Source organism: Emydura macquarii, unplaced genomic scaffold, assembly GCF_026122565.2.
Source record: "Emydura macquarii macquarii isolate MOO-44397 ecotype Brisbane River unplaced genomic scaffold, CSIRO-AGI_Emac_v2 contig_3244, whole genome shotgun sequence".
In the NCBI taxonomy this organism is placed as follows: domain Eukaryota; kingdom Metazoa; phylum Chordata; order Testudines; family Chelidae; genus Emydura; species Emydura macquarii.
In genome coordinates, this window is record NW_027133381.1 from 1 (window position 1) to 25,540 (window position 25,540).

Genomic DNA, 25,540 nt, shown 5'->3' on the forward strand with positions numbered 1-25,540 from the left:
ACACTGCAGTGCCCAGTGCTGTCTGCTGGGGAGTCTGTTCCTTCATCCGACCACCATGGACTCGTTCTTCACCTTCCTTTTCCTCTTAGCCACCCATTCCGGTGAGTGTTTGCGGGAGGGGCACAGGGAAAATCCTGCTTCTCTTGTGCCCAATGGAGGAATGTCCCTAGACTTCAATAGAGCAGGGCGAGTCCCCGCTGAGCGGTCTCTGAACTGTGATATAATCCTCAAATTCCCTCCTTCTCCAGGTGTCCTAGCCCAAATCCAACTGGTCCAGTCCGGCCCGGGAGTGGTGAAGCCTGGAGAGACCCTCACCCTAACCTGCACCGTGTCTGGTTACACCATTTCTACTGGCTACAGCTGGGGCTGGGTCCGGCAGCCTGCAGGAAAAGGGCTGGAGTGGATGGGAGATATATATGTAGCTGGTGGGGGTACAAGCTATGCCCCAGCTTTCCAGAGCCGAATCACCATCTCTGCAGACACCTCCAAGAACCAGTTCTCCCTGCAGCTTCGCTCCATGGCAGCTGCAGACACGGCCACGTATTACTGTGCAAGAGACACAGTGACACAGAGCAAAGCAGGGACTGTACAAAAAGGGGAAGCGGTTTCCATACCGACATTTTCATTTACAAAAAGGGAAAGCGGTTTCCATACCGTCATTTTCTTCTCAGGGAGACGCAGGCTCATAAGGAGAGAGAATCTATCGCAGTCAAGTTTCATAAAGCTAATACAAGGCAATGAGTCGCTGATATTGCAGAGCAGCAGTAAAAGCAATGTTGCTTCTCATACAGAGCCAAGGTTCAGCAAGGAAATCACAGGAAAACCATGTTCAGTCATTCCCAGCTCTGCCTGTCACACTCCCCGATACATTCATACCCCCAGATTCATGCCTGTGCCTGGCTGGAGTAACGGGTGATGTTACTGTGCATGGGGCTGAGATAGGGAAATGGTGATCTATGAACATGTCACACCGGGATACGAACCCCAAGGTGAGGGAGAGCAATACCCAGGGACGGCGCTCAATAGCTGTGGTAACCTCGCTGTGAGAGCAGACATCGAATAGCAGTGTAAGTACCTGGAAAACAGGAGTCCTGCTTTGTAGAAGTGCTGGTCACTGACTCAATGTCGCTGACCACAGGGAGTCACATTTTTAAAGGCATCCTGGTGCCTCGTGGGATTTTCAAAAAGCAGACAGGTGCCTTTTTCCCCCTCTGAAATCAAGGGGTATTGGGCTCCTGGGTGAATTTAAAGGCACCCCACGAGCCCCTAAGCCCCGTTGGAAGTCTGCCTCATCCTCGCTTTCAAAATTAACTTTGCGAAACAGATTCGCCTCCATGTCGTTCAGGTAAAACGAATGAAAGGAATAATCCAGGTGACAGGTTTAAATGTATCCCCTTCGTTCTATCTGTAAAAGAATAAATACAGCCACTCAGCTGGACTGGAAAGAAAAGAAAAGAAAAGACAGGACAGGACAGGAATGAATCAACGTAATTCAGACAATGTGATCTCTAAGAACAGTAACACTTCACATAGAGCATGTTCCATGGTTTGTTAGGGCAAAGTATAGATCTCAAAGTGCTTTTTCTTGTCCCTCCCGGCTGCTCCCTCACGTCAGCATTGGAGGCTCCTGCAGTGCCTTGGGCAGGCGGGTTCAAAGGACGTTCGGTGACCATTTCAAGCCATCCACACCCAGTGGGATGCTGTCAGTTATCAGTTTCTGTCTCCCTTCGCCCTTAAATATGACAACCTCTATTCCCAAAGTCCTGTATTCCATAAAAACTGGGGCTTCTCCTACCTCAACCACCTCACTAATGAAGAGGTTTGGAACAGCATCGCCCCATGAGCTGGGTGATATGAAGATCTTCTGACGACCGTGAAGAAGCGCAGGCTGAAGTGGTACGGCCATGGAACGAGATCATCTGGGCAATCCAAGATCATCCTCCAAGGGACAGACCAAGAGAAGAGATGGAGAAGCAGGCGGAAGAAGAGATGAACTGACAACACAAAAGAGTGGACAGTGACGGACTTAGCACAGACTCAGGCACTGACACACCATCGATAGCATGGAGACAATTGGTCGTCTGTTCATCTATAACGGTGCCCCAAGGACCATTGCGGTTACGGGAGAGAACACAATAACGATAATCCCCAAATCCGGCTGGGAGCTGGTCACACCAGGGGAGACCCCCAGACAGACTGGCAAAGTGATTATCTTGTGGATAGACAACGCCTGGGACTGGATCTGCCAGTCCCCAGAGGGTGGGTTATCGTGTCTGGGAACCCTGCAATCCTACGTCTCATTCTTCCAGAGCAGGACCCGACAGCTCTGGGAATGTTTCTGAAGGCGAGCTCTGTCTACAGCCGAGTGACAGGGCAGCTGCAGAAACCGCCGTGTCTCACTGCTCCAGACACAGGCACTGAGCCAGATCAAAGGAGGAAACTGGATCTAGAAGGGAAACCAGTTCCCAAACCGCCCTTTAGCACTAGGCATTGGGAGCTGAGGGTGAGGGACTCACTGACGGGAGGTGTCGTCAAGAGGAAAAGCAAGGAAAATCTCCCTTCAGCGCGTGCACACACACACACACACACACACACACACACACACACACACACACACACACACACACACACACACACACACACACACACACAGAGCGCGCAGGTCTCACTCTGTTTCGTTGGGAGCAGTCATGAAAAACACACCTGTGTCTACACACACACACACACACACAGCGCGCAGACCGCCAAGGCTTCAGTGGGTAGGCCGGGTCCATTTCTCCGGGAGCACAAACTACACCCCGGCCTTCAAATCCCGAGCGACCATCCCCAAAGAGGACGCCAGGAACGAGTTTTACCTGCAGCTCCGCTCCCTGACGGCTACGGACACCGCCACCTATTACTGCTCCAGGTGGGACCCACGCTGAGACAGTCCATGACAAGAGCCCGGGAGGGAAAGTCGCCCTGAATGCAGACGGCTGCATCTGTTTCCTGCTGAAACCTCCCTGCCCTGGCCTCAGGCACCTGAGATCTTCCCCTGTCTGCACTGACAGCTCGTTTCCAACCCCGCAATATTATTAGTGGGGTTCCCTAACACGCTGGAATCTTCATTGACCCGAAGGAAGTGAGAGTCAGGGATCTGAAAGGTTTTCAGCCTCCTAATTCCCATTGAAAATCCTTTCACAATCTGCCCATTCTCTAGGCTCTGTCGCTTTTACTGCTCCTCGCTGGACCAGACACTTCTCCTGCACAAGTCACTCTAGACCAGATTGTCCAAGTGATTTAGGCACCTACAATTGCAGAGAGGCCCCTCGTGGGATTTGCACAAGCGTCTTAGCTCACCCTGGGCCAGTTATTTGTCAGATGTTTGTAAGATGTAGAAAGATCCCACTGATTTCATTGAGTTTTTACCACCTCGGTGCCTTTGGAAATCCCAGTAGCTGCCTGTCAGGAACCGAAATAACTCTGATAACCTGGCCTTCCGTGCCTCACTTTCCCAACTGTGTAACAGGGACAATGACACTTCCCTTGTTCACAGGAGAGTTATGAGCACAAAAGACACTAAAGATTGTGAGACGCTCTGACACTACGGTAATTAGGGCCACCTTAATGACTGAAATGGATAGTAAAACTTTTCCTATCAGAGATTTTCTGCAATGCAAAATTAGGCACCCAACTAAACTATTTGAAAAAGAAAATATCTATTGTTGGTGTTTTTAGCTGAAAACTATTTTGTTTTTTGGCCAAACCCCCATCATTTCTCGTTGCTGATCATTGAAATGTTTTACTGCTCAGGATTTTCCTTTTTTAAGAAAAGTCAAAGTTTTCTGGAGGTGGGACAACCCATTTACTACCCAGCCCAGCCCAGTTCTGCCTCTGGTCTCATCCTGCTGTTCGCTCAGCCAATGAAAACCAGATTCTACTCTCGTTCACATGGGCACAAATCCAGCATGAAATCATTGGTGTCTCTGGGTCAATCTCGGACACTCATCCCTGTGACGAAGGGCAGGGCTGGACGTTTGGAAAGTCACCCTTGATTCCACGGGCAGCAGAAGCCGGCACTGACTGTATTTAAGGTTCTTTCCAAGTTATCCAGAATAAACTTCTTCCCTTTCTGCATCTCAAACCGATCAGAGAGATCATCTCCCGGACAGATCGGAAACTGGAGTTTCGCCTGATGAAAAGGGTAAGGACCCAGACAGATCCCCACCTGGAAAAACTTTTTCTCTAGGCAGGTGGTGAAGCACTGGAATGGGTTACCTAGGCAGGTGGTGGAATCTCCATCCTTGGAGGTATTTAAGGCTCGGCTTGAAAAAGCCCTGTGAGGGATGATTTAGCTGGGGTTGGACCTGCTTTGATCAGGGGCTGGACCAGATACCTCCTGGGGTCCTTCCAACCCACATCTTCTAGGAATCTAGCATCTAACACCAGAGCTAATTTACCAGCTGGTCAGTTCTCTCCTGCTCTGCTACAGACCAGCAGCTGCACCACCTCTCTCAGTTTCCCCCCATTTAGCCCCGAACCACCTCCCTGCCCGCCCCTTTCATCTCCCATCCCCGCTGGGCGAAACCCGCATGCAAATCCGCACCAAGGGGGTCCTGTTTAAATACAAACTGCTGATAGCAGGAGCCTCAGTCCCTCCCCAGACACTGCAGTGCCCAGTGCTGTCTTCTGGGGAGTCTATTCTGTCATCCGACCACCATGGATTTGTTCTTCAGCTTCCTTTTCCTCTTAGCCACCCATTCCGGTGAGTGTTTGAGGGAGGGGCACAGGGAACATCCTGCTTCTGTTGTGCCCAACGGAGGAATTCCCCTTGACTTCAATACAGCAGGGCGAGTCCCCGGTGAGCGGTCTGAACCGTGGTATAATGCCTGAAATTCCCTCCTTCTCCAGGTGTCCTGGCCCAAATCCAACTGGTGCAGTCCGGGCTGGGAGTGGTGAAGCCCGGAGAGACCCTCACCCTGACCTGCACCGTGTCTGGTTACACTATTTCTACTGGCCTCAACTGGGGCTGGGTCCGGCAGCCTGCAGGAAAAGGGCTGAATTGGATGGGAGATATATATGGAGCTAATCTGGTTACAAACTACGCCCCGGCTTTCCAGAGTCGAATCACCATCACACTAGATTCCTCCAAGAACCAGTTCTCCCTGCAGCTCCGCTCGCTGACAGCTGCAGACACGGCCACCTATTACTGCTCCAGAGACACAGTGACACAGAGTGAAGCAGGGACTGTACAAAAAGGGGAAGCAGATTCTAAACCGAGCAGTGAGGCGAGGTTAGCAGGGAGTGTTGGCTCCAGACCTCGTCCTCCGCCCCCCACGGGACACTGACCGGTTTCCTTCCCTCCAGAAGGGAGCAGCAAGCGCACACCCACCCGCCAACACACTGGATTTACAAAGGGACTCCAAAATAAAGCGCTCCATCGCTCTCCCCTGTATCTCTGCACCCTTTCTGTCTACACTCACAGCCCTTTGTCTTACAAAGCCCACAAGCTGCTGGTCTCCTCTCTCCATGCCCAGTCCCCTGCGCTTTCTTTCAAACCTATCATCACCCTCTGATGCCAGAAACCAGCATCTCTGTCCCTGCACCTTAACTTGCTTCCGCATCAGATGTTTCCTGGAGAGACTCCTTCCTATGGACAGTTTTATATTTATTTTATAAGCCCAGCATAGGCCCACAGACACCAGACACTGAATCTTATCACCGGTGGTGGGTCCGTCCGACACGACAGAGCCACTTGGAATGAATGGAACATGTTAATGGAGGTGGCGCTCCACACCCTTCCCCGTCACTCCAAAACCGATTACCCATATCTAGGGACACTTCCAGAAATGAGTATTATCTCGTGTTGAATGCACTGACCATCGAAGACATAGCCACTTCCACTTCTTATTGTGCTGCAAAGAACTGTTTTTCTTAAATCTAATGTTATCCAGTGATCAAACATGGGGTTTTTGAAGTAAAGAGTTTCTGTCCATCTAGGAATAATGCACAGATTATCTGAAAGGTTCAAGGTTTGGTTCAAAAGTCATACAACAAAAAGAGTCCATCACCTGAAACATCCCAGATTGAGGGGTATCGATTTAGGGATACAGCTGAGATCTAAGCATTCAAACATTCGGGTGCATCACTCACACAAAGGGAATGCTGAGGTGGGGTAGTGGAAAGCAAGTAGAACGGTGAGTGTTGATTGTCTCCTATTGAATGACAAGCACAGGATAGGTAAATCCTTCAGCAAACATGATCCACAAAACAAAGGACTTTCTCCATCACTTTCCATTGGGCTCTGGCTGATTCCTCCTGGAATTGCCTGTGCCCAAAGATGTGTTCTCTGTAGATGTCCCTGGACCACCTGATGGTCGTCTACAACCCCATGTAACCACTACAACCCCAATGTCTCCCATTTAAAACCAGGTCACCAGGATGTGAAGCAATGGCCATAGATTTCTCCAGGTTACAGAGAGTGGGGACTTGGTGAATTCTAGGCTTCTTTTACTAATTAATACCGATGAGATAGATTTCAGTCTATTAACAATATCTCTCTGTCCATGCTTTTAATAGGAACAGATGGATGTCAGGTGGTGGAATCTCCATCCTAAGAGGTTTTTAAGGCTTGGCTTGACAAAACCCTGACTGGGATGATTTAGCTGGGGTTGGACATGCTTTGATCAGGGTTTTGGACTAGATACCTCCTGGGGTCCCTTCCAACCCTCATCTTCTAGGATTCTAGTATTTAACACCAGAGCTAATTTACCAGCTGGTCAGTTCTCTCCTGCTCTGCTACAGACCAGCAGCTGCACCACCTCTCTTGGTTTCCCCCCATTTAGTCCCAAACCACCGCTCTGCCCGCCCCTTCCATCTCCCATCCCCGCTGGGTGAAACCCGCATGCAAATCCGCACCAAGGGGGTCCTGTTTAAATACAAACTGCTGATAGCAGGAGCCTCAGTCCCTCCCCAGACACTGCAGTGCCCAGTCCTGTCTGCTGGGGAGTCTGTTCCTTCATCCGACCACCATGGACTCGTTCTTCACCTTCCTTTTCCTCTTAGCCACCCATTCCGGTGAGTGTTTGCGGGAGGGGGACAGGGAAAATCCTGCTTCTGTTGTTCCCGACAGAGGAATGCCCCTTGACTTCAATAGAGCAGGGGGAGTCCCCGGTGAGCGGTCTGAACCGTGGTATAATGCCCGAAATTCCCTCCTTCTCCAGGTGTCCTGGCCCAAATCCAGCTGGTCCAGTCTGGGCCGAGAGCAGTGAAGCCTGGAGAGACCCTCACACAGACCTGCACCGTGTCTGGTTACACCATTTCTACTGATTACGCCTGGGGCTGGATCCGGCAGCCTCCTGGGAAAGGCTTAGAATATATGGGGTACATAATTGCTGCTAGTGGAAGCACAAACTACGCCCCGGCTTTCCAGAGCCGAATCACCATCTCTGCAGACACCTCCAAGAACCAGTTCTCCCTGCAGCTCCGCTCGCTGACAGCTGCAGACACGGCCACTTATTACTGCGCCAGACACACAGTGACACAGAGCAACGCAGGGACTGTACAAAAAGGGGAAGCGGATTCTAAACTGAGCAGTGAGGCGATGTTAGCAGGGAATGTTGGCCACAGACCCTGTCCTCCACCCCCCCACGGGACACGGACCAGTTTCCTTCCCTCCAGCAGGGAGCACACAGAAGATGTGTGAAAACCATCCTGAAAAACATCTGTCCTCCAGGACATTCAGACACCAGAAAACAAGAGGAAACTTCACTCAGCTTCTCCAGAATTACCCCGTTCTTATCCATCTAAACAAGTGATACGTTTGCATTGAAATATCTAGGGACAGAGAGACACAAGAGAGATGCAAGGAAATGTAGGATTTAGATGAGTCCCAGGCTAGGAGCAGGGTTAGGGTTAAAGGAAGGTTATGGTTAAGGTTTAGGTATAAAATGAGTCTTCAAGTTGGGCTGGGGTGTAGGGTTGGGCGTAGGGTTAGGGCTCATTGAATGCTGTGACTCAGCATGATCCTGGCAGGTCATAGGAAGAGGGCTGGTGTGAGAAAATGAAGCTGCCTGTGAAATGTAGATGTTAGAAGTTTGTCTGTGTCTATCACCCACTTCTTTACCCCGCACACAATGAAAATATCCCACCAAGGGTGGCAAGAATCCGCTGTGGGAGTCACCAGTGGCATTTCTGAGACAGTCCGTGGGCTGGGATTGAATTGAAGGTGTTTGTACAACATTTCCCAGTTCAAAGGCTCTGCCTGCAGCCCATCAACCAACCCACCGGGCACCCAGGAAATAAGGAAGAAACTTCCCCTCTGGGCAGATTATTCCACAATATTCCACTCGGAGCATCCTGGCACCTTCCTCCTACAGTTGGGGCGGGGGCCACTGTTCGAGGTGCAGGGATTACTGGTCAGGTCAGCTCCTGCAATGATAGTCACTAGTTTCCTTTTCACACCGTGGGGAGCCCTGCCCAGAGAGGACTGGGGAAGGGGGAGATGGCCTGGATTTCTGTGACTCCCAGGCAGGCTTTCACGACAAAGTTTAAATAAAATTTAAGACCATTTCTACAGAGAATGGGAGGAAGGAGAGGAGAAAGTCACCCAGCTCAGTTCCCTGCCACAGACACACACAACCTGACCGATAGTGACTCATCTCCGGTGTTTTGGGGCGGCAAAGATGCTAGTGAATACACGGGCTGGCACACGCGGGCACATGGCAGGATTCTTCCAGGAGAGGGCAGCAGTCACACACGCATCCGTTCTGTTGGAAAACTGAGGGCAAAATATATTTCTCTTGTGTGTTTCTCTGACCTCTGTGCTCTGCCAGTCACAGCCCTTCTGTCCACGAAAGCCCAGGCGCTGCCGCTTCTCCTCATCCCCAGTTCCCTCCGCTTTCACTGCACCCGTTTGTCATGCTCTGGGACCTAAACCCAGCCTCTCTCTCCCTATAGCAGCGGGTCCTTCCCCCTCCGAATGTCGCACCACAGCCTCATTTCTATTGACGGGTTTACATTTATTGTAAATGCCCAGCACATTTTGCAATAGCCAGTGCTGCAAAAGACAGACACCCACGGATGTCGATGGGCTTTGGGTGACACCCTCAGACATGAAGCGGGTGCAGGAGTCTCATCCCCCAGAGACCGGGGCCTACTTAGAGCTCTCCCTGGTGCTTTATCCCCACTTGGTGATCCCCAGATGCCAATTACAGGCCCAGGGAGTTCTCCTCCAGACCAGTCCAGTGCCCTGACCTCTGCTGCCTCCTTCCTACCCTGACCCGGCCATCACCGCTCAGTCCATGTGTGCTGAGCTGAGCTGAGAGCAGTGCATGTCTGTGCGGTAAAAGGGGACACACCTGAACCCAACGGGACACTGCCATGCACTGAGCGCTCACACCCTGTCATCTCTTATAGCCACCCTGTGAAACCCGCATGCAAATCCCTGCCCCGGGGGGCTGCTCTTTAAATACAAACCCCAGATTCGAGGAGCCACAGTCTCCCCCCAGACCAAGAGCTGCCTGTTCCTGCCCGCTGCGGCGTTTCCCTCCCTGCATGGAAACCAGAATGAAATCTCTGGTGCTTTTCCTTTCCCTGTTCTCTGCCCCCTCCTGTGAGTGTCTCTGGGACAGGGGGGAAATTGGGCACCCATCCACAGATTCCTTCCGTCATTAATTCAATCCTCTGTTCCTTTCCTTTTCCCCAGATGTCCTCTCTCAGGTGCAGCTGGTCCAGACCGACCCAGCAGTGGTGAAGCCCGGAGGGTCCCTCAGTATCACCTGCAAAGTCTCCGGTGCTTCTGTCAGCAGCTATCACTGGAGCTGGAACCGGCAGCCTGCTGGGAAATGGCTGGAGTGGATAGGGTTCATCCGGGATACAGAGAGAGGGGGGACCACAGAGTACAACCCGGCTCTCAAACCTCGTGTCACCATCACCCGGGACACCTCGAAAGATGAAGTTTATCTCCAGCTGGCCTCGCTGACAGCTGCAGACACGGCCACCTATTACTGCACCAGACACAGTGACACAGAGCAAAGCAGCGACTGTACAAAAAGGGGAAGCGGTTTCCATACAGACATTCAGCGCTGTCATTTTCTTCTCAGGGAGACACAGGCAGGACTAGAGAAGGAGAGAGAATTTATCGGAGTCAAGATTTCATACCAGGCACCAATCCACTGATATTGCAGAACAGCAGTAAAAATTACATCGCTTCCCATTCCAGACCTAGGAAATCACAGGAAATCCCCATCTCCCAGCATGTTCTGTCATTCCCAGCTCTGCCTGTCACACTCCCGGTCCATTCATAGCCCCAGAATCACGCCTGCGCCTCGCTGGAATAACGGGTGATGTCACTGTGCATAGGGCTGGGATAGGGAAACGATGATCTACGAACACGTCACACTGGGATAGGAACTGCAAGGGGAGGGGAGCCATGAAGAGGGAAGGCGCCCACAGGCTGTTGTAAACCCGGTGTAAGAACAGACATAAATACAACAGGAGTGTAAGTAACTGAAAACAGGAGTTCTGTTCATATTAATATGACATCACTGCCCATATTCCCTAGCCCAGAAGGGGTCATTGCACTGGGCACCAGGTATCACAGACTGACAGACAGTCCCTGGCCTAAAGAACTCAGCATCTACACAGACAAAGGGGAAGGAGAGGCACAGATGGTGGAAACCACTTCCCAGGGTCACACTTCAGGCCAGCGACACCCCCAACTGTAGCACCGCAAATCTTGAATCCTAGCTGCCGGCCCCCAGCCACCATAATCACATCCTTGGTTCTGACACGGCCCAGAAGATGCTGCATCTTTTCCCTCGATGCCCAGTGCCCGCACCTCTCACCAAAGGTATTTGTCAGTGTCTGAAACAAGCATTTCCCGGCTCCATCCCCGACACAGATGCCCAGGGCCATCTCATTTCTACGGACTCTGCCTGTGCAGTGCATACACCCTTTTTTTGCGCAGTTCCTTTTGCAATACCCTCTGTTCCGTGGGAGAGGCACATATTGACTTCAGTAGGCTATGGATCACACCCTGAGACACAAAACGAGTCTGTGACTCTTGTACATCAGACAAGCCTTCCTGGAAAAAGGTCTCCCTGGTTGTTTATCCCCGCCGGGTGAAACACACGTATAAATCCCTTTCTGCATTAAATGTGTCCATGAAAGGTCATGATCATCATCATCATCATTATCTTTGCACAAGAGGCGCACCTCCCTATTTACACACTCCTGGTTAGCCACAATACAGGTAAGTGTCTATGGGAGATTGGGGAAAGATCCATGGATTCTTTTGATGGTTAATCCATTCTGCACTTTGTTTTCCTTTTTCCCAGGTCTCCCAAGCTCCTTCCCATTCACACATCCCTGTTCACCTAGAATGTAGGAAAAGGGAAGTGGGTCAAACCTTCAAGCGCCTGAAATTGTTCCCTGCAGGTCTCTGCTGTTCCCCTCCAGAGCACCAAGGTTGACATGAACCAGCCACATGTTACCAGCGGGAGTAACAAAGTCCCTGCTTGTGGACACGGGAGGCAGGTGGGACGGGCTAAGAAACAGAAGCCAGGATAATAATCTGGTTAGGTTTCCACTGGGGGTTGGAAAGAACCCGATACATCACAGAATGACTCGATTGCATGGCCACCCCACTAATGGTGCCATAATGAAGGATATAACAGTGATTTGGATCAAAGAAGAAGAATAAATCCATAAATCCCCATATCTGCTTCAAAAGTAGTATGTCATTTCAGGGGTTGGAGTAGAGATCGTGGTGCCAAAGTGAGCTTATTTCACCTACAGATTCCCGACATACACCATTGCCCTCCCGTCCCCCATAAAATGACCCATCTCTAGCGCTGTAATTAAAGATCTCTGCTCCTATTTCAAGTCACGCAAACCCACGTGTTGTTATGGAAAAGACGAGCACTGGACCAGACCTTCCACGCACTGAGCTCTTTGTCCTTGGAAATATACAGGTGAGATTTGCAAGGCTGTCTGGAGGATCTGCACCCCACGTTCCCCATAATAACTGTAGCTATCTGACTGCCTTACCAATGATGCACCTCTTCATCCAACCAACAACCAGCCATCAATAACCAATAAGCAGGCATCAGTCATCAATGAGGGTTGAGTTGGGGAAGCATTAGGGGTCAGTGTTTGGAAACACGGAAGGTACCGAATAACCGGAGCTCCCTGGACCTAAAATTTGAGTTAATCATAGCCTGCTTTGTTCACAGGAATGAATGAATTGACACGGTCATTTGATGACGGGAGGTGAGAGTTTCAACTGCATTCACTCAGCATTTCTGTGTTTTCCTCTTCTGCAGCGATGGAGCAAAGCATGTATCTGTCTGTCCAACACTCTCTGTCTGTCCAGGAGGGGCACAGAGAGGCAGAGGGGCCCTGTCCTTTTTATCAGCTCTCTCTGTCTCCTTCCTTGGGCTTTCACACTTTATGCAAATCCCCGCCCCGGGCTCTATGTTGAAGTAGCGGCCCCGGGGCGCCCAGACCTGCCATCCCGTCCCCCAAGAGCTGAGCTGCCCCTGGCGAGGTCTTTGTCCCCTCCTAGCACACAATGAATTCTCTGCTCAGCCCCCTGCTGCTCCTGGCTCTGGCCCCGGGTGAGTGTCGGGGGGAGGCTGCAGGAGGAGGCGCTGATTTGGGGCAAAGGTGAGTTTGAAGCTGAGCGATCCCTGTTTTCCCAGGTGTCCTGTCCCAGCTCCAGCTCAAGGAGTCTGGCCCGGGGGTGGTGAAGCCTGGAGAGACCCTCGCACTCACGTGCACCGTCACCGGGGGCTCTGTTACTAGCAGCTGGTGGAGCTGGATCCGCCAGGCCCCTGGCAAAGGACTGGAGTGGATGGGAAATATATATCCAGCTGATGGGGATACACGCTACGCCCCAGCTTTCCAGAGCCGACTCACCATCTCTGCAGACACCGCCAAGAACCAGTTCTCCCTGCAGCTCCGCTCGCTGACAGCTGCAGACACGGCCACCTATTACTGCACCAGAAACACAGTGACACAGAGCGAAGCAGGGACTGTACAAAAAGGGGAAGCGGATTCTAAACCGAGCAGTGAGGCGAGGTTAAAAGGGAGTATTGGCTCCAGACCCCGTCCTCCGCCCCCACATGGGACCCTGACCGGTTTCCTTCCCTCCAGCAGGGAGCAGCGAGCACACACCCACCCGCCAACACACTGAATTTGCAAACGGACTCCAAAATAAAGCGCTCCATCGCTCTCCCCTGTATCTCGGCACCCTTTCTTTCTACACTCACAGACCTTTGTCTTACAAAGCACACAAGCTGCTTGTCTCCTCTCCATGCCCAGTCCCCTCCGCTTTCATTCCTACCTATTGTCACCCTCTGTGCCAGAAACCAGCCTCTCTCTCCCTGCACCTTGAGTTGCTTCCCCATCAGACGTTTCCTGGAGAGACTCCTTCCTATGGACAGGTTTATATTTATTTTATAAGCCCCACATAGGCCCACAGACACCAGACACTGAATCTTATCACCGGGCGTGAGTCTGTCAGACTCGACAGGGCCACCTGGAATGGATGGAACACGTTAGTGGAGGTGGCGCTCCACACCCTTCCCCGTCACTGCTAAACCAATTACCCGTATCTTGGGACACTTCCAGTAATGAGTATTATCTCGTGTTGAGTGCACTGACCATCGAAGACACGGCCACTCATTATTGTGCTGCAAATAACAGTTTTTATTAAAGCTAAAGATAACCAATGATCAAATATGGAGTTATTGAAGGAAAGAGTTTCTGTCCATCTTGGAATAATGCACAGATTATCCAAAAGGTTCAAGGTTTGGTTTGAAAGTCGTACAATACAAAGAGTCCATCACCTGCAACATTCCAGATTCAGGGTTATTGATTTAGGGATACAGCGGAGATCTAAGCATTCAAACATTCGGGTGCATCTCACACAAAGGCAATGCTGAGGTGGGCTAGTGGAAAGCAAGTAGAAGGATGAGTGTTGATTGTCCCCCATTGAATGACACGCACAGGACAGGTAAATCCTTCAGCCAACATGATCCACAAAACAAAGGTCTTTCTCCATCACTTTCCATTGTGCTCCGGCTCATTCCTCCTGGAATTGCCTGTGCTCAGCCATGCGTTCTCTGTAGCTGTCACTGGACCACCTGATGGTCATCTACAACCCTATGTAACCACGACAACCCCAACGCCGCCCATTTAAAAACCATGTTACCAAGATGTGAAGGAACGGCCATAGATTTCTCCACGTTACAGAGAGTGGGGTCTTGGTGAATTCTAGGCGTCTCTGAAATCTATCACATCAGTTTAATTAGTAAGTCTATTAACAATCTCTCTCTGTCCATGCTTTCAATAGGAACAGACGGATGGCAGGTGGTGGAATCTCCGTCCTTAAAGATTATTAAGGCCTGGCATGACAAAGCCCTGGCTGGGATGATTTACCTGGGTTGGACTTGCTTTGAGCAGGGGTTTGAACTAGATACCTCCTGAGGTCCCCTCAAACCCTATTCTTCTAGCATCTAACACCAGATCTCATTTATCACCTAGTCAGTTCTCTCCTGCTCTGCTACAGGGCAGCAGCTGCACCACCTCTCTCGGTTTCACCCCATTTGGCCCCGAACCACCGCCCTGCCCGCCCCTTTCATCTCCCATCCCCGCTGGGCGAAACCCGCATGCAAATCCGCACCAAGGGGGTCCTGTTTAAATACAAACTGCTGATAGCAGGAGCCTCAGTCACTCCCCAGACACTGCAGTGCCCAGTCCTGTCTGCTGGGGAGTCTGTTCCTTCATCCGACCACCATGGACTCGTTCTTCACCTTCCTTTTCCTCTTAGCCACCCATTCCGGTGAGTGTTTGCGGGTGGGAGACGGCGAAAATCCTGCTTCTATTGTGCCCGATGGAGGAATGCCCCTTGAATTCAATACAGCAGGGCGAGTCCCCGGTGAGCGGTCTGAACCTTGGTATAATCCCTGAAATTCCCTCCTTCTGCAGGTGTCCTGGCCCAAATCCAGCTGGTCCAGTCCGGGCTGGGATCGGTGAAACCTGGAGAGACCCTAACCCTGACCTGCACCGTGTCTGGTTACATCATTTCTACTGGATACGGCTGGACCTGGATCCGGCAGCCTGCAGGAAAAGGGCTGGAGTGGATGGGATGGGGATACTACAGTGCTTCTGGCTGGTTCACAGACTCCACATGGGAAACAGGCTACACCCCGGCTTTCCAGAGCCGAATCACCATCTCTGCAGCCACCTCCAAGAACCAGTTCTCCCTGCAGCTCTGCTCCATGGCAGCTGCAGACACCGCCAGGTATTACTGCGCCATAGACACACACACAGTGACACAGAGCAAAGCAGTGTCCTGTACAAAAGGGAAGTGGAGTCTGAGCAGACGTTCAGGCCTCTGTCCTGCTGTCATTTAACTACTCAGACAAAGGGAAACACACACACATGAAATTTGTACTGGATGGAAATGAAGGGCCGTCTTCTGCCTTACCTTTCTACTCCCTCCCCACTCCTCAAATATACACCTTTGGTGCGAAACATTCATGGCAATATTAGCACAGTAAAGTATCTACACCTAGCGCTCCCACAGACATGCAATTACACCGACTTAATTTAAATTGGTTAAGTTGAATAGATGTTTTTATTGTGTGTGGACTCTTTTTTCAGTTCCAAATTCGTTCTAGCGCCCAGGCTTGGGAGTGAGGAAAAACGCTGAAAGTGAGGTTCATAACCAATGCATACGAGCGTCCACACTCAGAAAGTGGAACCGGTTAATCTGAATGGGATTGGAATCCCAACATCACTTCTTTGAGAGAAGACAAATCTCACACACACACACACACACACACACACACACACACAGCAGTGATACAAGTCACCCCTTCCAGTAGGAGGACATTGATACACGCACCCACAAAGAGAAAGCAAGAGAGGTGGCGGATGCTTCTTTGTTCCAAAACTCTGTAGAGGAACAAATGAATTTTTCTTCTCTCATAGAAACATGATGAAATATCAGATGAGACTCAGGGTCCATCTAAGCCAGTATCCTACCTCCACTGACAGAAGACACATCTTCACTCCAAGGCTGTTCTTCTATATGAAAAGCACCTCATAATAAGCCACCTAATAACAAAGCACATAATAATAAGGCAACGCATTTCTCTCCAGTCTGTGGTTCAGATTCTCCCCGTGTCCCTGCAGCACTTTCCACATTAAATATGTCCACGAAAGGTTATCATCATCATCATCATCATCTTTGCACAAGAGAAGCAGCTCCCTATTTACACACTCCTGGTTACCTACAATTTAGGTAAGTGTCTATGGCAGAGTGGAGAAATTGGACACAGATCCATGGATTCTTTCGATGGTTAATCCATACTGCACTTTGTTTTCTTTTTTCCAAGGTGTCCCAACCTCCTTCCCATTCACACATCCCTCTTCACCTAAAATGTAGGAAAAGGGAAGCGGGTCAAAACTCCAAGCGCCTGAAATTGTTCTCTGTAGTTCTTTCTTGCTCCCCTCGAGGGCAGCACGGTTGACATGAACCAGCTCATCGACAGAACCAAACACGTGTTACCAGCAGGTGTAACAAAGTCGCTTTGTCTGGACATGGGAGGCAGATGGGACGGGCTAAGAAAGAGAAGCCAGGATTAAAATCTGTACTGGTTTCTGCTGGGGGTTAGAAAGGACCGGATACATCACAGAAGTACTGAATTGAGCAGCCGCCACTAATGGTGCCAAAGTGAAGGTTACAACAGGGTTTTGTTCGAGGCGGAATAATAAATCCAGGTCAGATCCCCATCTCCGCTTCAAATCTGGTGTGTCAGTTCAGGGGTTGGAGTAGAGACCGAGGTGCCAATGTGAGGTTATTTCACCCACAGATTCCTGACATACACCACTGCCCTCCCCTCCCCCCACCCCTAAAATAACCCATCTCCAGCTCTGTAATTAAAGATCTCTGCTCCTATTTCAAGTCACACAAACCCACGTGTTGTTATGGAAAAGACGAGCACTGGCCCAGAACCTGCACGCACTGAGCTCCTTGTCCTTGGAAATATACAGGTGAGATTTGCAAGGGTAAGACGGAGATATGACGCTTTATCTATTCCCCTTCTCCTCTGGTTCATGAGGAAATATTTTGTCTGCATTATCCTGGAAGTCACCGCGTTTGAGAGAAAGAGCAGAGATTATGATTCCTGAATAGTGGTTGTCCCATATCCATGGACTCATAGCAGATGAGGGTTGGAAGGGACCTCAGGAGGTATCTAGTCCAACCCCCTCCTAAAAGCAGGACCAACTCCAACTAAATCATCCCAGCCAGGGCTTTGTCAAACAACGCCTTAAAAACTGCTAAAGATGGAGATTCCACCACGTCCCTAGGTAACCCATTCCAGTGCTTCACCACCCACCTAGCGAAAAAGGTTTTCCTAATATCCAACCTAGACCTTCTCCAGTGCAACTTGAGACCATTGCTCCTTGTTCTGACATCTGCCACCCCTGAGAACAGCCTAGCTCCATCCTCCCTGCAACCCCCTTTCAGGTAGTTAAAGGCTGTTATCAAATCCCCCCTCATTCTTCTCTTCTGCAGACTAACCAAGCCTTGATCTTCTGGCAATGCTCCTACTAATGCAGCCCAATATGACGTTAGCCTTCTTGGCAATAAGGGCACCCTGTTGACTCATATCCAATTTCTTCTCATATGTAACAGCCAAGTCCTTTCCTGCAGAACTGCTGCCTAGCCCGTTGGTTTCCTTTCTGTAGCAGTGCATGAGATTCCTCCTAAGGATTTCTCCTGTGTCACTCCGTTTATGCCCACACAGAGACACCCGCATGCAGATCAAGGTTTTAGTGGGTTACTCTTTAAATACAAACCCCTGAGTCTAGGAGTCTCTATCTCTGCCCAAACACAGAACTGTCCATTCCTGACTGCAGGGGAATTTTCCCTCACTGCATGAAAAGAAGAATGAATTCCCTCCTTTTTTTCCTTTCCCTGTTATCAGCCCTGTCCTGTGAGTGACTCCTACAGATCAGGAGAATTAAGAACAGAGCCTAAGATTCACTGAGCGACTAATTATTTCCATGCCTTGTTTCCCTTCTTTCAGGTGTCCTCTCTCAGGTGCAGCTGGTGGAGTCCGGCCCTGGCATGGTGAAGTCCGGACAGACCCTCACGCTGACCTGTGCTGTCTCGGGTGTCTCCATCACTGACAGCAGCTACGCTTGGAACTGGATCCGGCAGCCTCCCGGGAAACAGATGGAGTGGGTAGCACGTATATATCCACACAACGGAAGAAAGTGGTTTACCCCGGCTTTCCAAAGCCGGACCACCATCTCTTCGGATAACTCCAAGAACCAGATCTCCCTGCAACTGGCCTCCCTCGCAGATGCAGACACGGCCATTTATTTCTGCATGAGAGATGCACAGCGACACAGAGCAAAGCAGGGATTGGTGCAAAAAGGGGAAACGGATTGTCTAGCATCACTCGGGACCTTTGACACTAACGTCTCCATTAGAAGCGGGGCGAGACACTGAGCAAAATGATATTCAGGAGGTGGAAAGACGGGATAGACAGTCCCTCATCTCCTAACTCAGCTCCTTGTAACATAAAGACGCAGAGATCACATCTCAGTTCTTCCCGTGGGGAGATCAATCACACAAGAACAATCTGTGTCCTCCCCAGCAGTGTGGGCCCCTCGCACTGACACACGCCTTCTGTTTCAAAAGTAGCTACACAACAACCCTGAAGGGCAGGCAGGGATATCTCCTTAAACCCATTTTACAGGTGAGTAGATGGGTCCCAGCGTCACTGAACAAGGCTGAGATTATCAAATCCGCGTTGGGTATTTGGGCACCCACCTCCCACCAACACCAGAGGGAATTGTGCACACAAAGCCCCTGGGTCCATTTTACCCTGTCCCAACAGGGAGCGTGTGGGATATTTAGGCACCGAACCTGAGATTTATTCCCTCTAGCCTAGGGCCCTAGGGGAATCCCCAGAGCAATTGACAAGTGCACTGAGCTGAGCACACACTGTCTGTCTGTCTGGTATCAAGGGAACCCCTGTGCAAAGGGGACATCGCCATGTACTGAGAACTCACGCCCCTACCCTCTCTTATAGCCACCCTGAGAAAGCCACATGCAAATCCCTGCCCCGAGGGTTCCTCTTCAAATACAAACCCCTGAGTGTGGGAGTCTCAGTCTCTGCCCAGACACAGAACTGCCCGTTCCTGCCTGCTGGGGAATTATCCCTCAGGGCATGAAAAGAAGAATGAAGTCTGTCCTGCTTTTCCTTTCCCTGTTATCGGCCCCCACCTGTGAGTGACTCTTACAGAGCAGGAGAATTAGAGACAGAGCCTCAGATTCATTCAGTGACTAATTCTTTCCATGCTTTATTTCCCTTTTTCAGGTGTCCTCTCTCAGGTGCAGCTAGTCCAGTCTGGCCCTGGCGTGGTGAAGCCCGGACAGACCCTCACACTGACCTGTGCTGTCTCAGGTGTCTCCATCACTAGCAGCAGCAATGCTTGGATCTGGATCCGGCAGCCTCCCGGGAAAGGGCTGGAGTGGGTAGCATATATATATCCGTACAATGGGAGCAAGTTGTTTGCCGCGTCTCTGCAAAGCCGGACCACCATCTCTTCGGATAATTCCAAGAACCAGTACTCCCTGCAGCTGGCCTCCCTCACAGCTGCAGACACGGCCACGTATTACTGTGGCGGAGACGCACAGCAACACAGAGCAAAGCAGGGACTCGTACAAAAAGGGGAAGCGGCTTGTCTAGAGTCACTCGGGGCCTTTCACACGAACGTTTCCATTAGAAGGTGGGCGAGACACTGAACAAAGCGATATTGAGGAGGTGGAGAGAGGGAAAGGGAAAATTCCTCTTCTCCCAACTCAGTTCCTTCTAACTCAGACATGCAGAAATGACGTCTCATTTCTCCCCTTTGGGGGAATCAATCACAAAAGAACACCAGGTCTCCTTTCAATCCTGGGGGGCCTAACACTGACATACACCTTCTGTTTCAAAACTAGCTACACAGCAAAGTGCTGCATTTCTCCCTGAGGAACTTAGGAATTCCCAGCCAGGATCAAGTCAAGTTGCATTTACTGCAACATCCTGCCTCTGCCCATCACTAGCCGGGGTTGCTTCGTGTAAGAATCCCGCAGTGGAGGATGTGAGATAACCCAGCCTGCACCTCAGCTCTCCTCCTGCTCTCCAACAGAGCTTGGTTTACACCAGAGATTCTGCAAAGGTGCATCTCCAGCCGCACGGTACTTTAATGTGTCTGCAGCGGCTCTTTGCAGAACAGGCTGTTAAAACACTGTGTGATTTAATTATCAACCAGTCCAAGTTATTAACCCATCAGGATGCTTCTACTATCTTATTAAAGAATTAAGTGATCAACTTGCATTAAGCTATTAACTCATTTGCTGGGAGAATTACCTCTCTATCCATTCATCTACTTATATCTACATTGGTCTGTCTATTTAGAGAGAGAGAGAGAGAGACAGATTTCTCCTGCCATTCACACAACTGTGGAAACGGAGAGAAAAACTCTCAGATAGGTTCGGTTTGGGATACAGGGGGTTGGCGAGACAGTGATGATTCTAGGGGTTTGCTTAACCAATAAACCCTTTATTTTATAAGAAACAATTCTATCCTTATAATAAACAGTTTCACAGCAAGCAATTGCACAGCAAACAGGGATAGCAAAGGGCAGGAGAACTCCGTGTGCGAAAGGACAAAATGCACCACCCAAGACTTCAGCGTTTTGTGATCTCTCCAGATCAATGCATGGCTGCCAGCGTGTGACACTAGGGTGCCCGGTTTTGGAGTTCCCCAAAGAGGTTACAAGACAAACACAACAGAGAACAGTTAATCCACACTCACAAACATTATATACAGGTATACCATGCTGGCCAGATTCAGTTGCCGTTTGCTTTAGATACTGCAGACGGGAGAGAGCCACTGTGAGTGATCAGTTCACAGCGAAGCAGGCTGGGGAAGATGCGTCAGCCGGCCAAGCCGACACGACCAAGAGATACACGGGGTGCCGGGTAGATTCAATTCCTCTCTGCCCTCTGCTACCTGGGTTTGAACTTTTATAGTTTCCCACGGTCAGCAGAGGCTAAGCCCCATTGGTTGCTATTTGCTGCATGACCTTCTAAGGTCATGGCTCAGAGTTTAGCCAACCAGGTGCTCCTGATTTCCTGGGCAGGTATGGACCAGCCAACCAGGTGATTACAATTATCCTGAGCAGTTGCTGACCATGCACCAGCAGGTGGGGTCACTTCATTTCCTTATAAGGAGACAGGTACATGCGGCTCCTGCTGCTGAGTCAACCCTCCCCAGGCTGCCTCTTTATCCACGTGGGGTGGGGGGGCAGTGCATGTGGTGCTGCAGACGCCACTATGTGATTCAGTCTCCACAACAACTATGACTCTTTGACATGTTGTCGGTGGCTACTTTGGCTCCTGCCCCACTGAGCTCTGAGTATCATTGGTTGGAGCCCGGCAGGACAGGGTTTAATACCCTGCAAATTCCCTCCCCTCTCCAGTGTCTGTCCCAGCCCCACTCCTGAGCTACTGTGACCACAGGCTCCTTGGAGACAGCCCAGACATTTCCTGTTTCCCTGCTGTCCTCCCTCCCGCCCTGAAACTGTTTGCTGCAGTTACTTGGCCAAATCGAACTTTTCTCTAGTTAGAGAGACCCAGGCAGAGACACCTGCCCTTACCCTCCAGACAGAGCCCGCCCCCCCAACCAATCAAATCCCTGCACCCTTTCCTGAATCCTGTTGCTTCCCCTTTGCTGGCTTCCCCCACCTTCTCTCTGGGCACCTGCCCATTTAAAAGAACTGGCTTTATTTCCAAACTCTCCTTCTGACCCTTCTCAAATGATGGGAACAACTCAAACCCACTGGGTCGGGGGATCCCAGGTCCCTTAAATCCCGTTCAGGAATCCCAGCCACATGTGCAGATGTCAGATAAACAAAAGACCTGCTCCTTCACCCCCAGGCCCAATACTCAGTGGATGGACTCCAAGGGTTAAGGTTGACATTTATCAAGAAGTCTGCAACATTTGGGAACGAAAATCTCAGTGGATTCCCTGGCAAGTGGTAGCCCAGCCTCCTCCCTGGTTCTGTCCTTCTCTGCCCCATATCACTGCAGAGTGTGTCCGACTAACAACCCGTCCTGGATTTTACCCTCTCAATCTGCAAGGCAGGCAGGGGAGGCTCATTAAACCCATTTTACAGCTGAGGAGAAAGAAAGAAAGGCCAGATCATGCAGTGTTCACTAAGAGCTGGTTCATTTCCCTGGCCTCTTTCACAGCTCTCAAAGAGCAACTGAACACAAGGAGCTGCAGAGTTTCTGTGGTTTTACCTCCTTTTCAAGGCCGATATTGCAGTCTGGTGTTTATGCAAATCTCCCATCCAGAGTCTCCCTTTAAATAGCAGCTCCTGGGTCCTCACAGGGACCCGCCTTCACAGGGGCTGACGTGAATTTCAGTTTGTCCTTATTTTTCACCTTCTCAAAAGATGGAAAATGTATCGTTCCTTCTGGCTTTACTCGCTGCCTCGCCCTGTAAGTCACCAGCAGACATTCTGGTGAAATAATCAAACCCTTAGAAAGAGAGGTAAGGATTTAACTGTAACTTTTCCTGTCTTTGCAGGTGTCCTGGCCCAAATCCAGCTGGTCCAGTCCGGGCCGGGGGTGGTGAAGCCTGGAGAGACCCTCACACTGACCTGCACCGTCACCGGGGACTCTGTTACTACCAGCTACTACTGGACCTGGATCCGCTGGGCGCCTGGCAAAGGGGTGGAGTGGATGGGATATGTTTACCAATATGGCGGGAGCACAGAATACACCCCGGCTTTCCGAGGCCGAATCACCATTTCTGCAGACACCGCCAAGAACCAGTTCTCCCTCCAGCTCCGCTCGCTGACAGCTGCAGACACGGCCACCTATTACTGTGCCAGCAGCACAGTGACACAGAGCGAAGCAGGGACTGCACAAAAAGGGGAAGCGGATTCTAAACCGAGCTGTGAGGCGAGGTTAGCTGGGAGTGTTGGCTACAGATCCTGTCCTCCGCCCTCCCACAGGACACTGACCGGTTTCCTTCCCTCCAGCAGGGAGCAGCAAGCGCACACCCACCCGCCAACACACAGAAGATGTCTGAAAACCATCCTGAAAAACAACTGCCCTCCAGGACATTCAGTCACCAGAAAACAAGACAAAATTTCACTCAGCTTCTCCAGAATTACCGCACTCTTAGCCATCTAAACAAGTGAAATGTTTGCATTGAAATATCTTGGGACAGCGAGACGCACAGAGACACACAAGAGAGATGCAAGGAAATGTAGGATTTAGATGAGTACCAGGCTAGGAGCAGGGTTAGGGTTAAAGGAAGGTTATGGTTAAGGTTTAGGTATAAAATGAGTCTTCCAGTTGGGCTGGGGTGTAGGGTTGGGTGTAGGGTTAGGGCTCACTGAAAGCAGTGACTCAACATGATCCTGGCTGGTCATAGGAAGAGGGCTGGTGTGAGAAAAATGAAGCTTCCTGTGAAGAGTAGATGTTAGAAGTTTATCTGTGTCTATCACCCACTTCTATACCCCGCACACAATGAAAATATCCCACCACGTGCTGCAGGAATCCGCTGTGGGAGTCACCAGTGGCATTTCTGAGACAGTCCGTGGGCTGGGATTGAATTGAAGGTATTTGTACAACATTTCCCAGTTCAAAGGCTCTGCCTGCAGCCCATCAACCAACCAACCGGGCACCCAGGAAATCAGGAAGAAACTTCCCCTCTGGGCAGATTATTCCACAATATTCCACTCCGAGCATCCTGGCACCTTCCTCCTACAGTTGAGGCGGGGGCCACTGTTCGAGGTGCAGGGATTCCTGGTCAGGTCAGCTCCTGCAACGATAGTCGCTGTTTTTTTCACACCGTGAGGAACCTTGTCCACAGAGGACTGGGGAAGGGGAAGATGGCCTGGATTTCTGTGACTCCCAGGCAGGCTTTCAGGACAAAGTTTAAATAAAATTTAAGACCATTTCTACAGAGAATGGGAGGAAGGAGAGGAGAAAGTCACCCAGCTCAGTTCCCTGCCACAGACACACACAACCTGACCGATAGCGACTCGTCTGCGGTGTTTGGGGGCGGCAAGGACGCTAGTGAATACACGAGCTGGCGCATGCGTGCACACGACAGGATTCTTCCAGGAGAGGGCAGCAGTCACACACACAGCGGTTCTGTTGGAAAACCGAGGGCAAAATATATTTCTCTCGTGTGTTTCTCTGATCTCTGTGCTCCGCCAGTCACAGCCCTTTTGTCCACTAAAGCCCAGGCACTGCCGCTTCTCCTCATCCCCAGTTCCCTCCGCTTTCACTGCACCCGTTTGTCACGCTCTGGGACCTAAACCCAGGCTCTCTCCCTACAGCAGCGGGTCCTTCCCCCTCCGAATCTCACACCATGGCCTCGTTTCTATTGACGGGTTTACATTTATTGTAAATGCCCAGCACGTTTTCAGATAGCCAGTGCTGTAAAGGACAGACACCCACGGACGTCGATGGCCTTTGGGTCACACCCTCCGACATGAAGCGGGTGCAGGAGTCTCATCACCCAGACACCGTGGCCTACTCAGAGCTCTCCCTGGTAGTTTATCCCCACTTGGTGATCCCTAGATGCCAATTACAGCCCAGGGAGTTCTCCTCCGGACCAGCCCAGTGCCCTGCCCTCTGCTGTCTCCTTCCTACCCTGACCCGGCCATCACCGCTCAGTCCATGTGTGCTGAGCTGAGCTGAGCGCAGTGCATCTCTGTGCGGTAAAAGGGGACACACCTGAACCCAACGGGACACTGCCATGTACTGAGCGCTCGCACCCTGTCATCTCTGATAACCAGACTGTGAAAGCCGCATGCAAATCCCTGCCCCGGGGGCTGCTCTTTAAATACAAACCCCGGATTCGAGGAGCCACAGTCTCCCCCCAGACCAAGAGCTGCCTGTTCCTGCCTGCTGCGGCGTTTCCCTCGCTGCATGGAAACCAGAATGAAATCTCTGGTGCTTTTCCTTTCCATGTTCTCTGCCCCCTCCTGTGAGTGTCTCTGGGACAGGGGGGAATTGGGAACCCATCCACAGATTCCTTCCGTCATTAATTCAATCCTCTGTTCCTTTCCCTTTCCCCAGATGTCCTCTCTCAGGTGCAGCTGGTCCAGACCGGCCCGGCAGTGGTGAAGCCCGGAGGGTCCCTCAGTATCACCTGCAAAGTCTCTGGTACCTCCTTCGACAGCTACTACTGGAGCTGGAACCGGCAGCCTCCTGGGTAAGGGCTGGAGTGGATGGGGTTTATTCGGAGCACAGCTAGCGGGGGGACCACAGAGTACAACCCGGCTCTCAAACCTCGTGTCACCATCACCCGGGACACCTCGAAAGACGAAGTTTATCTCCAGCTGGGCTCGCTGACAGCTGCAGACACGGCCACCTATTACTGCACCAGACACAGTGACACAGAGCAAAGCAGCGACTGTACAAAAAGGGGAAGCGGATTTCTAACTAGCCAGCAAC

General features: G+C 50.9%; 1 protein-coding gene and 3 gene segments (V, D, J or C); all 4 read left to right on the forward strand.

The window, feature by feature from the left end:
- The first annotated feature begins 55 nt into the window (after nt 1-55).
- On the forward strand, nt 56-2,924 carry LOC137142723 (immunoglobulin heavy variable 4-38-2-like). The segment is given in 3 exon segments: nt 56-101; nt 249-540; nt 2,786-2,924. Coding segments are annotated over 3 exon segments (477 nt in total).
- Nucleotides 2,925-4,698: 1,774 nt separating this feature from the next.
- Nucleotides 4,699-5,327, forward strand: LOC137142716 (immunoglobulin heavy variable 4-38-2-like). The segment is given in 2 exon segments: nt 4,699-4,744; nt 4,891-5,327. Coding segments are annotated over 2 exon segments (483 nt in total).
- Nucleotides 5,328-6,959: 1,632 nt separating this feature from the next.
- On the forward strand, nt 6,960-7,684 carry LOC137142717 (immunoglobulin heavy variable 4-38-2-like). The segment is given in 2 exon segments: nt 6,960-7,056; nt 7,203-7,684. Coding segments are annotated over 2 exon segments (528 nt in total).
- Nucleotides 7,685-19,250: 11,566 nt separating this feature from the next.
- Nucleotides 19,251-25,302, forward strand: LOC137142718 (uncharacterized). Its single transcript, XM_067532174.1, has 4 exons — nt 19,251-19,296; nt 19,389-19,747; nt 22,709-23,021; nt 25,163-25,302. Exons 1-4 carry the CDS (start codon nt 19,251-19,253, stop codon nt 25,300-25,302), a joined length of 858 nt encoding a protein of 285 aa, XP_067388275.1.
- The last annotated feature ends 238 nt before the right edge of the window (nt 25,303-25,540 follow it).

What these genes read in the sequence shown, in the direction of transcription:
- LOC137142718 (XM_067532174.1), top strand. Translation starts at nt 19,251, where the DNA reads ATGAAGTCTGTCCTGCTTTTCCTTTCCCTGTTATCGGCCCCCACCT. An exon ending in GACTCGTACAAAAAGGGGAA is followed by an intron (nt 19,748 to 22,708) that starts GCGGCTTGTCTA and finishes AAGCCTGGAGAG; the next exon opens with ACCCTCACACTGACCTGCAC. An exon ending in AGCGGATTCTAAACCGAGCT is followed by an intron (nt 23,022 to 25,162) that starts GTGAGGCGAGGT and finishes CCCTTTCCCCAG; the next exon opens with ATGTCCTCTCTCAGGTGCAG.